Source organism: Labrus mixtus, chromosome 1 (genome assembly GCF_963584025.1).
Source record: "Labrus mixtus chromosome 1, fLabMix1.1, whole genome shotgun sequence".
Lineage (NCBI taxonomy): Eukaryota > Metazoa > Chordata > Actinopteri > Labriformes > Labridae > Labrus > Labrus mixtus.
The window spans coordinates 15,246,337-15,259,888 of record NC_083612.1 but is presented as its reverse complement, the minus strand read 5'-3'; the positions used below and the strand labels follow the sequence as shown (position 1 = coordinate 15,259,888).

Below are 13,552 nucleotides of genomic sequence, written 5' to 3'. Positions count from 1 at the left end.
CTTTCTGAATTTAAATGTGTTTTCATTAAGGAGTTCTGGGGCTCTTGCTGTTTGCTCTGTGGTCCTTTTTTCCTCCTATAAATATAATTTCTGCATGTTTACTTCGAGGCTCCACATTTGTCCCTTGTCCAAGAATTTCTGTCAGCGCTATAGCTTCATGAAGAATTCAAACGAGCCATGAATTATATACATTGAGTGAGATTCGAAATATGCAAACGCTTGCATTATGGAGCGCTGTGAACGACATAACATGGTAGGCAGAACATGACGTACAGACAGAAAGCTGCAGTCTTCATCATGCAACGTGTTGAAATGGCAGCAACTCGCTGTGAATGTGAAATATATTGTCTCATTTCTATTGTCAACTCTTCCCATGTCTATCTGCTATGCCTACGTGTTTTCTCTCCTAATAAGGTCTTTAGCAGTTAAAGTTAAATGCTACAATTGTGCAAGAAGGAAGAATGAATATAAAAATATTTAATCTAGAGGTATTGTGGTATTATTCCTTCCTTTTTCCATTCCAATTCTGACACCCGGACTTTAGTATTGGCTGATTGAAAGTGCTGCTAAACACCTTGCTGCTGCTGTTGTCAGGTGTTTCCATAATAAACCTTATTGCTGTGCAGGCTGCTGTTTTTGGAGAAAAGAAACAAGCTGAGTTTTTTTAAAGGGGGATAGAAAAAGGTTATTTGATTGGTGTGTGCCTGCCAATTCCTCATATCAGCATTGTAGGTGCTCTGCAGCATTTCTGTTGATAGAATAAGTGTCAAAACATCTTTGGTTTTTCTTAATCTGAATTACTCAACTTGCTTATTTGTATGCAAATTCTACAGAGGTTATTAAGACACAGGAGCCTTTGGTTTCTCATTATGACTTCTTTGTTGTGTCAAGAAAGCGCCAGGAGATTTGCACAGTTGTGAAACCAGTGTGTAATATGAAAGTTGAGAAACTGGGCTACTTAGGCATACAAAAAAAATATTTAGGTTTGTGCTCATGCCACTGAAAAGGTACTGAAACCCTGTTGAAGCATGAATAAAACTATGCCGTAAACATTTGAGTCAGAATCTGTTTTAATTTGAACAGATTTAAGCTAATTGAGCCACTTAGAGAAGCGTGGTTATGTTTAGCACGTTCTTACAGTTACACTATGTTATTAAAAAGTGAAATGCTACATGTTTCCAAGTGCAGGGGAGTCATGTTCACATGTAGAGCCAGAGACTGAGACCATGGCGATAAAGGCTTTTAAGCTTTGCTGTTAGAGAGCAGTTATTTTTACTTTTCTCAGCTGGAAACAGGGCAGGAGAGAGCGGGCTGGCAAAGGGAGAGAGAGAGACAGAGAGACAGAGAAGCAATGTGTTAAAGTGTGTGTGTGTGTGTGTGTGTGTGTGTGTGTGTGTTCAGGAAAGCAGGAGATGCAGAGGGAGGTATTGGATATGGAGACCATGCTGATGGTAAATGGGTCACCCTGTTAGGAGTCTACAGCAGACCTGTGTGTGGTGGAGGGGAGCACTGACACAGAGCACTCAGAAAAACAACCAGGTGACCCAGAAGAGACTTTGACTGTAGTACGATGAAATACAGTGTATTTAAATGGTGCATTTCTCTAGTAATAATGTATTCTGTACAATACAGTCCGTGTTTGATGGAACATTTAATTAGCCGAGCGACTGTGCACCTCGGTTTGTGCAATGTTCTGCCACTTTATGGAAGTGTTGTGTTAGCGTATGTGGGTGTGTGTACGGAGGCTTATGTGTTATCTTGAATTTGTGTTTTTGGAGAGACAATAGCTCAACCTACAAGCTAGCCAGTGTTTCCTGGTGCCTATACTGTATCTCTGTGCTGTATTATAATACAGGAGTGACATTTCAATTAAAAACCAGCCCTTAGAAAATGAATCAGACATTCTTTGTGACGTGATTAATGGCTTTCCTCTTATCAGATATTTGTAAGTTTTATTTTACTGCGTGATTGATAAAACCATTGAGATTATTAAGTTATTAAATGAACGTTAGTGCTTCTTCACTAGAATTGTTTTGTCAAACTTTGATAAAAACTTGACTGTTTATCTTGATTAAATCTTCGACAAATTAAAGGTCAAATTTGGAGCCCAAAAATAAATCTTAAAAAAAATAAAAAAGGTCAAATTTGGGTTTAGGTGGATTAAGTTCTCTATTCTCATTTATGTTTCTTCCTGGAATTAGATAAGTGAACCTCTCAATGTAAATTAATTTGTACAATTTAGAAACTGTAGCAAAATTAGGAGATACAATATAATTTTTTTTCCAATCCAGACAGTTAAAAAATGATCACCTGAAGAAGACCTCTAGTCGAAACGTTGTGATCTATTAAAACTTTTTGTGGCATTTTAGCAAGTGTGCGGGCCTATCTTAATCTTTAATGCAGACAGTTACCAGAGATAACAACATTCATCGTATTTATACAGTGCCATATACTTCTCCTCACTTTATATACAGGTTATTACTTCCGCCTTTTGTGATGCCAATATTGTGAATTCATTGTTTTTAACAAAAGTCAATTTTTTCTTCATGGGTCTCTTACCTTGTTAGCCGACAATTTATAAATTAAAAGCTGTTTTTTTTTTACCTTTGCTAATCACTAATTGTATGTTTCCATCCCAAATGAATATGACCTGCCTCTTAACAAGAAAAAGTCAGCGAACAAGCTCACATCACTTATTTAGGTGCTGAGTCGAAACAAATCACTAGGTATGATGCAAACAAAGACTTGCAACACTATGGCTCCCAAAGATATACGTATTTATTTGCTATGTGCATTAAGGAACACATCGATTCGAGCCGAGTCTTTGTTTCTCTCATAACTACTGCTTTTTAACAAGACACATTAAGATAAATTCACACAAATGTAAAGGAAAAAGTTACAAAATCATACAGACATACGAGTACAAACAGGGGGTAAGGAAATGTAGATACAGTGATAACAAAAATGGCCGTAAGAAGACAAAGTCATTAGAAAACTGAGAGATGGACTATTCATGAGTAAAATAAATAACAAAAACTTTATTTATTTTCATCAATACATTTACAAAATGGGTTGGAAGAAAATATAGAAAAGGATGGTTGCACTTGAGGAACAAAAAAAGAGTTATTCCAAATCGCTCTGTTAATGGAGCCCTTTAATGGAAAAGTCCTTTAAGTCCCATTTAGCACACTTATAATTAGCTTCTTTATTTACCAGACGTTTCATATTATTAGTGTGTGACAGCAACAGCAACACTGTTGGTGTCGGCGGTCTGTTCTTTGCATTCGATATGTCACGTCATATTGAAACATTGATGACAGATGGTCGAGAGGAAAAAGAGAAAACACTGGAGTTTCTCTTCTTCTCTGAAATGTCACAATAAGGACCTACTCATGTCCTAAGCAGAGCATTAACAGGCTTGAGGCTATTTTTAGGTGTGCTGACTTAACAGTGGCTGCAGAGGTAAATCAATGGAGGTCAGAGACATCACATATGAGCACGAGCATCAGCAGCATGTTGCAGGATGCTGCATCAGAACTGATGCTGGAAATGTTGAATGTGCTGTATTTGTGTTGGTATGTGTGTGTTTTATCTTGCCTGGTAAACACAGTAAATCTCCCGGTTTGATGTTCGGATCGACTTCCCCTCACTGGAAAATGTATCTTTACTCTTAGGATTAAGGGTTTGTTCGAGATGCAAATCTCTGTTGTTTGATTTCATTCTTCTCCCAAGTGAACATCTCTAAACAGACAGCTTTGTATTAAAAAGCAGCTGAACAATTGTCTTGTGTGAGCCAGAGCACTGCCAGTCCTCACTGCATGGCTCTTCTTGACACTGAAACTGACTCTGTTGTCTGACCCTCCTTAAACAAAAGGACCTTCAGAGGAACACGAGTGCAGCAGCCAGGGTGTTGTTATTCTCATTAATCCTCCTCCATCACTTCAGCCCCACGGTCCAACATTAAGATCGAATTAACATGTTTACATTGACTCAGGCATGTTTGGACACAATGTACCGATGGAGTTCCTCCAATAAATCTGACATTTATTCATCTCCTATGAAAGATTATGTATGACAGACTCTCTTACTTAAGAAACAAGGTACTTTCTGTTCTGGATTTGTTTATTTTTTTGAAGATTCAAGAAGTCCAGCAATTGATATTAGAGAGGCTGTTCTCCTTTAACCAGGGCTCGCCAGCATAATAGTGGTTCATATAATCAGAGTTCTTCAGCATAGTAGTGGTGCTGTACTATGTGTTTACTGATGACCTGAACCAGGGCAAGCACATGAAATTATTAAAGTAATGGACCTAAAACTGGCCCATGAGGAACACCTTGGATGAAGTGGGAAAACAGAAAATGGGATTTTCCAACAAAAATAGTTTATATTTCAAAGACTAACTACCTTTCTTAAGAACTACATACACCATGAACTTGCTGAGAAACAATAAAATTAGATTTGTAACCAATATTTCATGGTTCATATTTCATATGTTTTGTGACACAAAAATCTGACAACCACAAATGCAGTAATTTAAAAGAATGACTAAATCAATCAAGAAATAATGGTAGCTGCGTCTTAGAGAAATAGTGTTTTATAAAATTGCAACATTGACCAAAAATAATGTCAGGTGTGAGACCATGTTTTGTAAATGATCATAATAAATAAAATTATGTAACCATAAAAAGCGGGCACATCTGTGATTTACCACCACTGTTGTGTCTGGGATTTTGTTTTAGCCCTCATTCTCCCCTCACATTTGTCAAAGGCCGTATATAACCTCAGTCACCTCCAGACCAGTGGTTTTTAACTGGTGGATCAGGACTCAAAAGGGGGTCGCAGAGCTGCTTTCAGTCTGGATAGAAATGACGCAACTTTTCATAAAATAAATCTGGTTGGTTGAAAATGAACAGAAATTTTGGTCACAATTCTTTCATGAAGGAGTTGGTTGGTTGGTTGGTTGGTGGGTCCTGAGGCTGTACTAGTTGAAAACCACTCGTCCAAAACACACGTCACTAATCTTAAACCAGATATTTCCACTGCACCAGTGTGTGTTTTACCTGTGGGGGTAAAGATTCAGGTGCCGTCTGTGTAGGTTCTCAGTCATCCAGGTCATGGTAGAGCAACGCTTGATCCAAAGGAAACTGGACTTTGTTAAGGAAGACATTTCAAAATCTTCAACTAAGTCCAGTTGCCTTTCGATCAAGCTTTGATTCATGTGCCTATATCGACTGATGTTTAAGCCATGTGAACACAAATAAGTAATCCCTTTAAAGAGTTTGGTAAATACTTAATGCTTAAACCAGAGCTTTCAGCCGCAGCACAATGTTTGAAGCTACTATAAATCCCAGAATTGGCAGCCAACACCGGCCTGTTAAAATTTAGCAAGGTCAGTCAAGCAAGCTGCAAGAACCTGAGGAAGATGCATATTAATTATGCTCAGGATGTGCTGTTTTCTGTTTTGAAACAATTTAAATAAGAGAACCGGCATGGCTTTGGTGTGTAGACACTGACAGTAACTTGGGCACTTCTTTATGTAAATAATACACCATTTTAAGCATCTCCCCTTCACCTTTTTTCTAGAAATGCTTCATTAATTTCTGATCTGTCAGTGTGTTATGTTGTATGTATTTTTACATCTATTAATCTATTTTAGAAAGTTGCAGAGGTCTTTCTTTGTCTCGGTAAGTTTTTCTTGCCTTACCACACCTCACATCCTCGTGTCTTTACAGGAAACCAATGAGCTGGTGGCCATTAAGAAGTTCAAAGACAGCGAAGGTGAGTGAGCTGCTGATGGAGGGAGGAAATGATGGAGTGAAAAAGGAAAGAGCTGAACAGCTGTTTTATGTCTATCATTGCTCATTTCTGCACAGAAAATGAGGAGGTCAAAGAAACGACTCTTCGGGAGCTGAAGATGCTTCGGACGCTGAAGCAGGACAACATCGTCGAGCTTAAGGAAGCTTTTCGCCGCAGGGGGAAACTCTACCTTGTCTTTGAATATGTTGAGAGGGTACGCCTACTGACACTATCATTAATATTTAACTGTTTTTGGACACATTCACTCTAACATTACCTCTCTAGTCTGATGTATCTGGACTCAGGATGCTGAGACTGCTCAGTTAACTATAAAAAAGAAAAAAGGCATCACCATGGCAACATATGAACTATGCTGCTGGTGAATAATGGTATTCCCCACTGTGTTGCCAGGGTTTCCAGCCAAGTGTTTATTTCATGACTGATTTTCATACTGTAATCTAGTCATCATAGCACGGCGTCCCCTTTCACTCCCAGTCAGGGTTTAGAAAAGGAAAAAAGGAACCCGGGAGGGGAATCCCCTTGGTAATAATCATCTCAGAAGTGTCCTGAAAAAAACCTTCAGCAACCCTAATCGATCTGATATTGTATTGTTGGTGTTGTTTGCAGAACATGCTGGAGCTCTTAGAGGAACTGCCCAACGGTGCACCGCCTGATAAAGTCCGCAGCTACATCTACCAGCTCATCAAAGCCATCAACTGGTGTCACAAGAATGAGATAGTACACAGAGGTGAGCATATTTATAACTAGATTCATGTCTCTACTAGACAGACAGGTACACTGATACTTTATTTATCCAGAGGAAAATTCAAAGCATCCAGCAGCAGCTTACAAAACACACATGACATGAAACATTTGTTACATATGACAACACCCGCTGTTGATTTGATTTCCACTTTTAGGAGATGTTTAGGGAATATGTGTCTCGGACTACATTTTAGTAGATAAAATCTTTAACAACATTCATATACCACACTTGCCTATTTTTCAAATTGCGGAGATTTTTTTATGTCTTTGTTTTTACGTGTTTGTTTAATGAATGACATGTAAAGCTATAACGGCTTTTTGTCTCTTTCAGATATCAAGCCCGAAAACCTCCTCATCAGCTCGGAGGACGTCCTCAAACTCTGTGACTTTGGTGAGTCTTTGGTCTTCTCCTGTTCTTCACAGCAGCAGTATTGGCACGAGAGATTAACACGTGCAATGCAATGAAACCATAAAGTCTCTGCACATTTTCCTCGTCAAATAAAGGCAGCTGCTTGTAAAATCTGTCTTGTTAAATAATCCTGATCAGCTTGCAGTGATTTATTAGACATACTGCTGTAAGTGCAGATTCATCGTGATAAGGAAAAACCTTCTTTGATTTCTGCAGGTATATCTGGATTCCATTTTTTTTGTTTTTTTGGACTTTGTCAACTATTAAAATAGCCAGCATTAATGTGTCACCAATTCAGGCTTTGGGAAGCAGCAGACCAGTCCAATCAAATGTCCTCCATTATTCGTTATCACAATGAATCTGTCCGTGGTATATTTCAAGAAAGTAAGGTTAATGATTTCAAGTTTCCCAGGTGTGTATTCTACATTTCAAGATGCAAAATCACACGGTCAGTTAGCTTTGCATAATTGGCTAATGCAGCCTAACTGAGTTGGCTGGGGTGAGATTTGTTTGTTATTCACTGTTGGAGCAGGCGTTCTGTGTATTGTGAATTTTCATGCTTCAAATTGACTCTTTTCTCCAGTTATCTAAAGCAGGGTCTCAGCCTGCCTGCAGTGACAGAACCAATTAGAGCCTGGTCACATAAGACGACGAGCATGTTGTTATTGAAGCTGTCCAAACGATTTGAGAGCTGATGATACTTTATTCTGACTAGTGGGATATTTATATCTCCATGTGAAAGACTCTAACTTGTCTGCATATTATGACAGACTGCTGGATGTCTAAATGCACTCCGAGCTCTGGGTGATTTATTTATTTTCATGTTACTCTGGCTCAGGTTTTGCTCGTAACCTGTCTGAAGGAACAGATGCCAACTACACTGAGTATGTGGCTACACGGTGGTACCGCTCGCCGGAGCTGCTGCTGGGGTGAGTCTGTGTTTAAGTGTGTATGAGTGTAGGAGTCTGATGAGTGAGAAACAAGAGAAGAGAGAAACAGACCTTATTCTGTTGGTTTTTGCAAATCATCCTCAGCATTTTTATTTTGTTTTATTTTCTCAGAGCAGTGCAAAGGAGGAGGTTTTTCACAAGATTGATTCACATAAGGACCCACAGATCCATCGTTTTCTCCCTCAATAACTAGTCCAATACCACAGTCTGGGATTTCAGCTGAAATGTTTCAAAATCTTTCAAACTCACTCCAAAACCTTCTAAAAAAATGTAAATATATAAAAGTAATGGCTAAAAAGACATATTTAAGAGTAAAGGAATTTAAATATATATTTTTTAAATATATCAATTTAAAAAGAAAGAAAACAAACCCCAGGAAAAACCACACATACCTAAAACAAAAGAAAACAAAAGCACCGCCTGGACCCCCTGGTTTATCCTAGAGTTGTATGATACCAAAGAAAATTCTGTTCGGCCATAAAAACTGTGAAAGAAAAGTGTAACGTTGAGTTTTCTGCTAAATGTGCCTGAAATGATGCCGCAGACAGGTAGAATATAAACTTGTAATTGAGCGGTTCAGGTATGTATGCAGGATAAAGTTACAATGTTGGAATGCATCGGTTTTCCTCCCACACCCTAGAGACATGCAGGTGGGTTAATTGGGGACTCTGACGACTCTGTGTTGTGAATGTGAGCATATATGCAGTCTCTATGTGTCAGCCCTGTCACTGACCCTCCTCTCGCCCACTGTCAGCTGGGATTGGCTTCATCTCCCCTTCTCAGACACCCTTAAGGATAAGCCAGTGTAGCTAAAGGATGGATGAACGATGCAGCTGTAAAAAACACGGAGTCTTGGCTAATACCAGATCCATTACATAAGCTGCTAATGAGGAACTGGTGTTAATACTGACCAGCGGATTAGTGTATTTTTATACTGAGATAGTGCAAATTGTTTGCCTCTCTAAAAATAGATACATAAACATGTCAGGGTAATATAAGGCTCATGGTTTCCTAAACCTCTAGAGACCCATGAGGGAATTCAAGCAAGTCCTCAAAAACAAGCAGCAGAAGTTACTCCAACTTAAACATGGGAGATAATAACTGTTCTGCTATTGGTTCATATTTCAACCCTTCACATTCAGTGCAGATTCAAGGTTTGTCATACTGGCAGTTCTAGATGTAGGGATTCTTTTCAAGTTGTAGAAGAAAGCTGAATTGTTGGGTTGACCTAAAACTACAAATGATTTTTTCAGTTGCACAGTGTTCTGAAAAAATCTGCAAATATAATCAGACCAGCCGTTAAACACCCAAAGATTAAAATATATAACAACTCTGTAAGAAACACATTGCAGACACAGACTATATGAATGAGAACATTTTGTACATTTGTACATTTTGTACATCTTTCTGTCTGTCAGTGGCTTTTTGGTGAAATTACAGGAACATGTATTTGTACATAAAAAGCTCATTTAGCATCACAAAACTTTTTTATTTATTTAACTCATTAGACTGTATATGGACAACGTGCCTCAACATTTTCCCATTTGACAAATTTGAAGCCAAAAAATTCCCCTCTGATAGGAGCTGACGTAATGAACATTTGGAACCAGAAGGATCGGCAGGAAGAGCCGCTGTAATGACACCATGCCTTCTGCAACAAATATATATTTTTTTTAAATAACAAAGATCCTTCCTGTCAGTGATTTACAGCAGAACAGAATCATGTGTTGGTTTGAAGCCGACACTGGCAGTTATTGAAGTTCAAGGACGTTTTCCCTCACTGTTTATGCTACACTCTGCTAATCTGGTGCACACAGCGCCGCAGAACAGAGCCGCCAATCATGGCATCTTGTAACTTTTTCTAACATCAGATAACAAATTTAAAAAAAACTTCTTAGAAAAACGATGACTTGAACACAAATCAACATATAATGATAATAAATATAATGAGGAAACTGGGTTTGAGGAAAATGTATTCGAATTGCATTTTGATTGTATAGTTTATCTGTTAACATAGAGGGGGGGGGGGGTTATGACCTATTCTGCTGCCAGTCATTAGGGGGAGCTCTAAATCTTTTGGCTTCACTTGAGGTGAGGTATTCGACTGTCCATACTAATACAATCTGTGGTTGAGTCACATAACCATTTTTTGTAATAAAATTGTTAACCATCTTCATCTCCATTGTTTTAATTGATATTATTTGGCTTTCATCTCCTCCCTCATAGGGGCTGATTCACCATCTACAACATTACGACACAAACCACCGTACCCTGAGATCGCATTTCTGTTTCGCAGTTGTTGTCGTTGCTCATGTTGTTTTTTTGATTCCCTTTTGCTGCATTGAATGTCCATTCTAGCTGGGAGACAGCAGAACGTCATCTTGCTTCACTGCTGTAGCCTGATTTAGTAAATGCCCTGGAACATTTATTGAGACAGCGTTTGAATGCCGCCCACTCAAATACTCTCTCCCTCCAACACCACCGCTCCTCTGCTTCTCTGCTGCCAGATCTGCTCACCATTTCTCACCAGACTCCTCCCTCCCTCCACAAACGGCTGCGTCTTTTTGAGCGCCTCCAACAGAAAGACGCCATCCATAATCTTATTTTACTGCTTTCACGGCAATTATATCATCACCCTGTCACTGCCATTACCTTGATCCTCATAATCATCTCCTCTTCATTTGGGTCCGCTTCATTTTTCCATCCCTTTCAACACCATCATCACCCATGCTGATCCAAGTGACACAGTGGTCACAACACTCTTATTGACTTTCTGACGATGATGATTTTACCTCCCTTTCTCTTTCTCTCTCCATGCCAGGGCTCCGTATGGAAAGGCCGTGGACATGTGGTCAGTGGGTTGTATCCTCGGGGAGCTGAGTGACGGACAGCCCTTGTTCCCAGGAGAAAGTGAGATAGATCAGGTTTGTAATGTACTGACAGAAACTTCATCATTTATGGTTTTTAATGAGAAATTAACCATTTTAAGCTGTTTTCCACATGAAAGTGGAAAATGGATGTTTGTAGATAATAGCTTCCCCACTGTGAGGATTTTCAGCTTTTACATCTCATGTCTTCTTAAAGTGACTCTCTTTGAGGTATCTTTGACTCTTCTGATGGCTGAATAAATGGTCGCTCTGTACCTGATAAAGATCATAATTAGCTTGAAATGTTTTTTTTTCTCCTAAAAGGACAAAATAGATTTTTATAATGTAGCATTTGATGGTGTTATGAAAAGTTGTTATACAAGAATCACAGTTACAGTCTTTTGGACTCAGCATCGAAACAACACAGCTGTGTCTATCAGCAACGAGAAGACAACATGGTGGACTTAAAAAGTCAAGGAAATGTTTGTTCATACAAATCAGAAAATCCCAAAATATGTCCACGAATTGAACAATCTGTAGGGCGGAGAAAACCCTCAAACAACTCACCGACCTAATCCACGATAAGAGGAAGGATGAATCGACGAATACAGATCATCATCAGTGTCTACCCAGAATAAGTCTTTATTAATTTATTGTTTGTGATTCATCTTTTATCAAAGCAATGAAAGGGAATGTAATGTATAGAAACTGTATGTAAAAGGTCGATACCCATATTTGCATATTTGCTCTCCTGATTTCATTCATTAAAACATTTAACTGATTAAAGTGTGCACGGTGTCTCCAAATATTCTCAACATAATATACTTATTTATAAAGCACATTTCATTACAGGTAAGCTCATGAACACAGGGGTTGAACAAACAGTCTTACCTCTTAACTTGTGAACTGAAGGGATTTTTAGTTTGTGTTGTGAACATGTTCCTTCAGAATCAACAGTGAACTTTGATGCTCTATATTCATTCTTTTTTTTCAACCTTTTGAAGGTCACATCACCAATTATGTTTCTGCTTTATTTGATCTACAGCTCTTCACCATTCAGAAGGTTTTGGGGCCTCTTCCTGCTGAACAGATGAAACTCTTCTACAACAACCCTCGCTTTCATGGAATCAGGGTAGGAAACTGTTACCGTTCATCCTTACTACAGTACAGAAGCCTGTGTTCTACATCTCCTATTCTTCTTCTCTCTCCTCCTCCTCAAATTGTTTCACCTCCTTCCCTTCTATCTCCAGATCTCGCTCTGTCTGCCTCTCTTTCTGTCTCTCTCTCTCTCTCTATGTCTCCCTCTCTCTGTCTCTGTCTCTGTCTCTCTCTCTCTCTCTCTCTCTCTCTCTCTCTCTCTCTCTCTCTCTCTCTCTCGTGGCAATGTTCCCAGCACCATGACTGAGTAGATTGCTATGACTCATGAGATAGGTGGTTGGTGTTCAGTTTATCAGCTAGCAAAAATGTCCCAGAAGACAGAGAAAGACTTTGTGTGTGAGTGTGAGTGTGTGTGTGTGTGTGTGTGTGTGTGCATGTTTGGTAGTTTGTTTAGTGTGAGCTGGTGATTGATTTTGTATGATTTAAACCAAAAGCTGCATTTTTTTGTACTGACAGGAATATCTAATGTAGTTTTGAAGTTGTAATAGTAAAAAAAAAAAAAGTTCAGCGTGGATACAAATTTAATCGTGTGTCTGTGTGTGTCTGTGTGTGTCTGTGTGTGTCTGTGTGTGCGTGCCAGTTTCCCTCTGTTACTCATCCTCAGACTTTGGAGAGAAGATACCAGGGTATCCTGAGTGGTTTGATGTTGGATCTGATGAAGGTAAAACACAGAAAAATACTCAAACACGATTATGTCTATTTTAATCCAGTTACAGTATATTCAACTTCTTATTCTATATTCAAATAAATCATTTGAGTCACTACCTGCTAAAGTATGTTGCCCCTTTCGCTCCCATCAGAGCCTGCTGCTGCTGAACCCCACTGAGCGTTTCCTGACCGAGCAGAGTTTGAACCATCCAGCCTTCCAGCCTCTGAGACAGGCAGAGAGAGAACGGCCTCCCCCTGCATCTCCCAACCTGCCGCGCTCCTCCAAAAGGAAAACGCACCATCATGGAGAGAACACAGTTCCTACAAGGTTAGATCCGATATGTAAGCTTTCTGTTGCAGCTTCATCCTGCGATGTTCTTCCATAAGTCAATTTCTACAATTCAACAATTAATTTAGCAGACGCTCTTATCCAACACAACACAAGCAAGGATCTAGAAAGGACGTCAGTAAGTGTAAATGAACAGCTTTAAGTCCGATCGGACGGGCAGTGCACACAGGCAAAACACGACAACGACAGCTGTTCCTCATCATCATCGTCATCATCAATATCATTAAGTGCATAGGTATTCATGATAGAGCTGGTTATTTAGCTTTTTCTTAAAGGTACAGGGGACTCTGCTGATTGAATGGCGTTTGGTAGTTCGTTCCACCACCGGGGGGGGGGGGGGGGGGGCGACAGAGGAGAAGAGTCTAGTTAGAGACTCAGGGCGCTGTTGTGAAGGTTGGATCAGACACCTGTTATTGGCAGAGCGTAGTGGGTGGGTTAGGGTTAGGTGGATGTACACCTGGATGATAGACTTTAGGTAAGCGAGCAGCAGTATTTGTCGCTGCTTTGTAAGCGAGCAGCAGGGTTTTAAATTTGATGCGAGCAGAAACTGGGAGCCAGTGAAGGGAGAGAACAGCGGAGTGACATGTGCTCTTTTGAGTAGGTTGAACAC

At 39.5% G+C, this 13,552-nt stretch overlaps 1 protein-coding gene across 5 annotated transcripts in view; it reads left to right on the top strand.

Moving 5' to 3' along the window:
* cdkl5 (cyclin dependent kinase like 5) overlaps positions 1-13,552 on the top strand; it is a 35,051-nt gene that overhangs the window by 10,811 nt on the left and 10,688 nt on the right. For all 5 annotated transcript variants that reach the window (XM_061034866.1, XM_061034846.1, XM_061034875.1 and 2 more), the window contains exons 4-12: positions 5,733-5,778; positions 5,874-6,010; positions 6,424-6,544; positions 6,893-6,952; positions 7,809-7,899; positions 10,742-10,844; positions 11,833-11,919; positions 12,526-12,606; positions 12,746-12,921. In XM_061034866.1, coding sequence (XP_060890849.1) covers positions 5,733-5,778; positions 5,874-6,010; positions 6,424-6,544; positions 6,893-6,952; positions 7,809-7,899; positions 10,742-10,844; positions 11,833-11,919; positions 12,526-12,606; positions 12,746-12,921 — 902 coding nt within the window. The remainder of the gene's footprint in view (positions 1-5,732; positions 5,779-5,873; positions 6,011-6,423; positions 6,545-6,892; positions 6,953-7,808; positions 7,900-10,741; positions 10,845-11,832; positions 11,920-12,525; positions 12,607-12,745; positions 12,922-13,552) is intronic.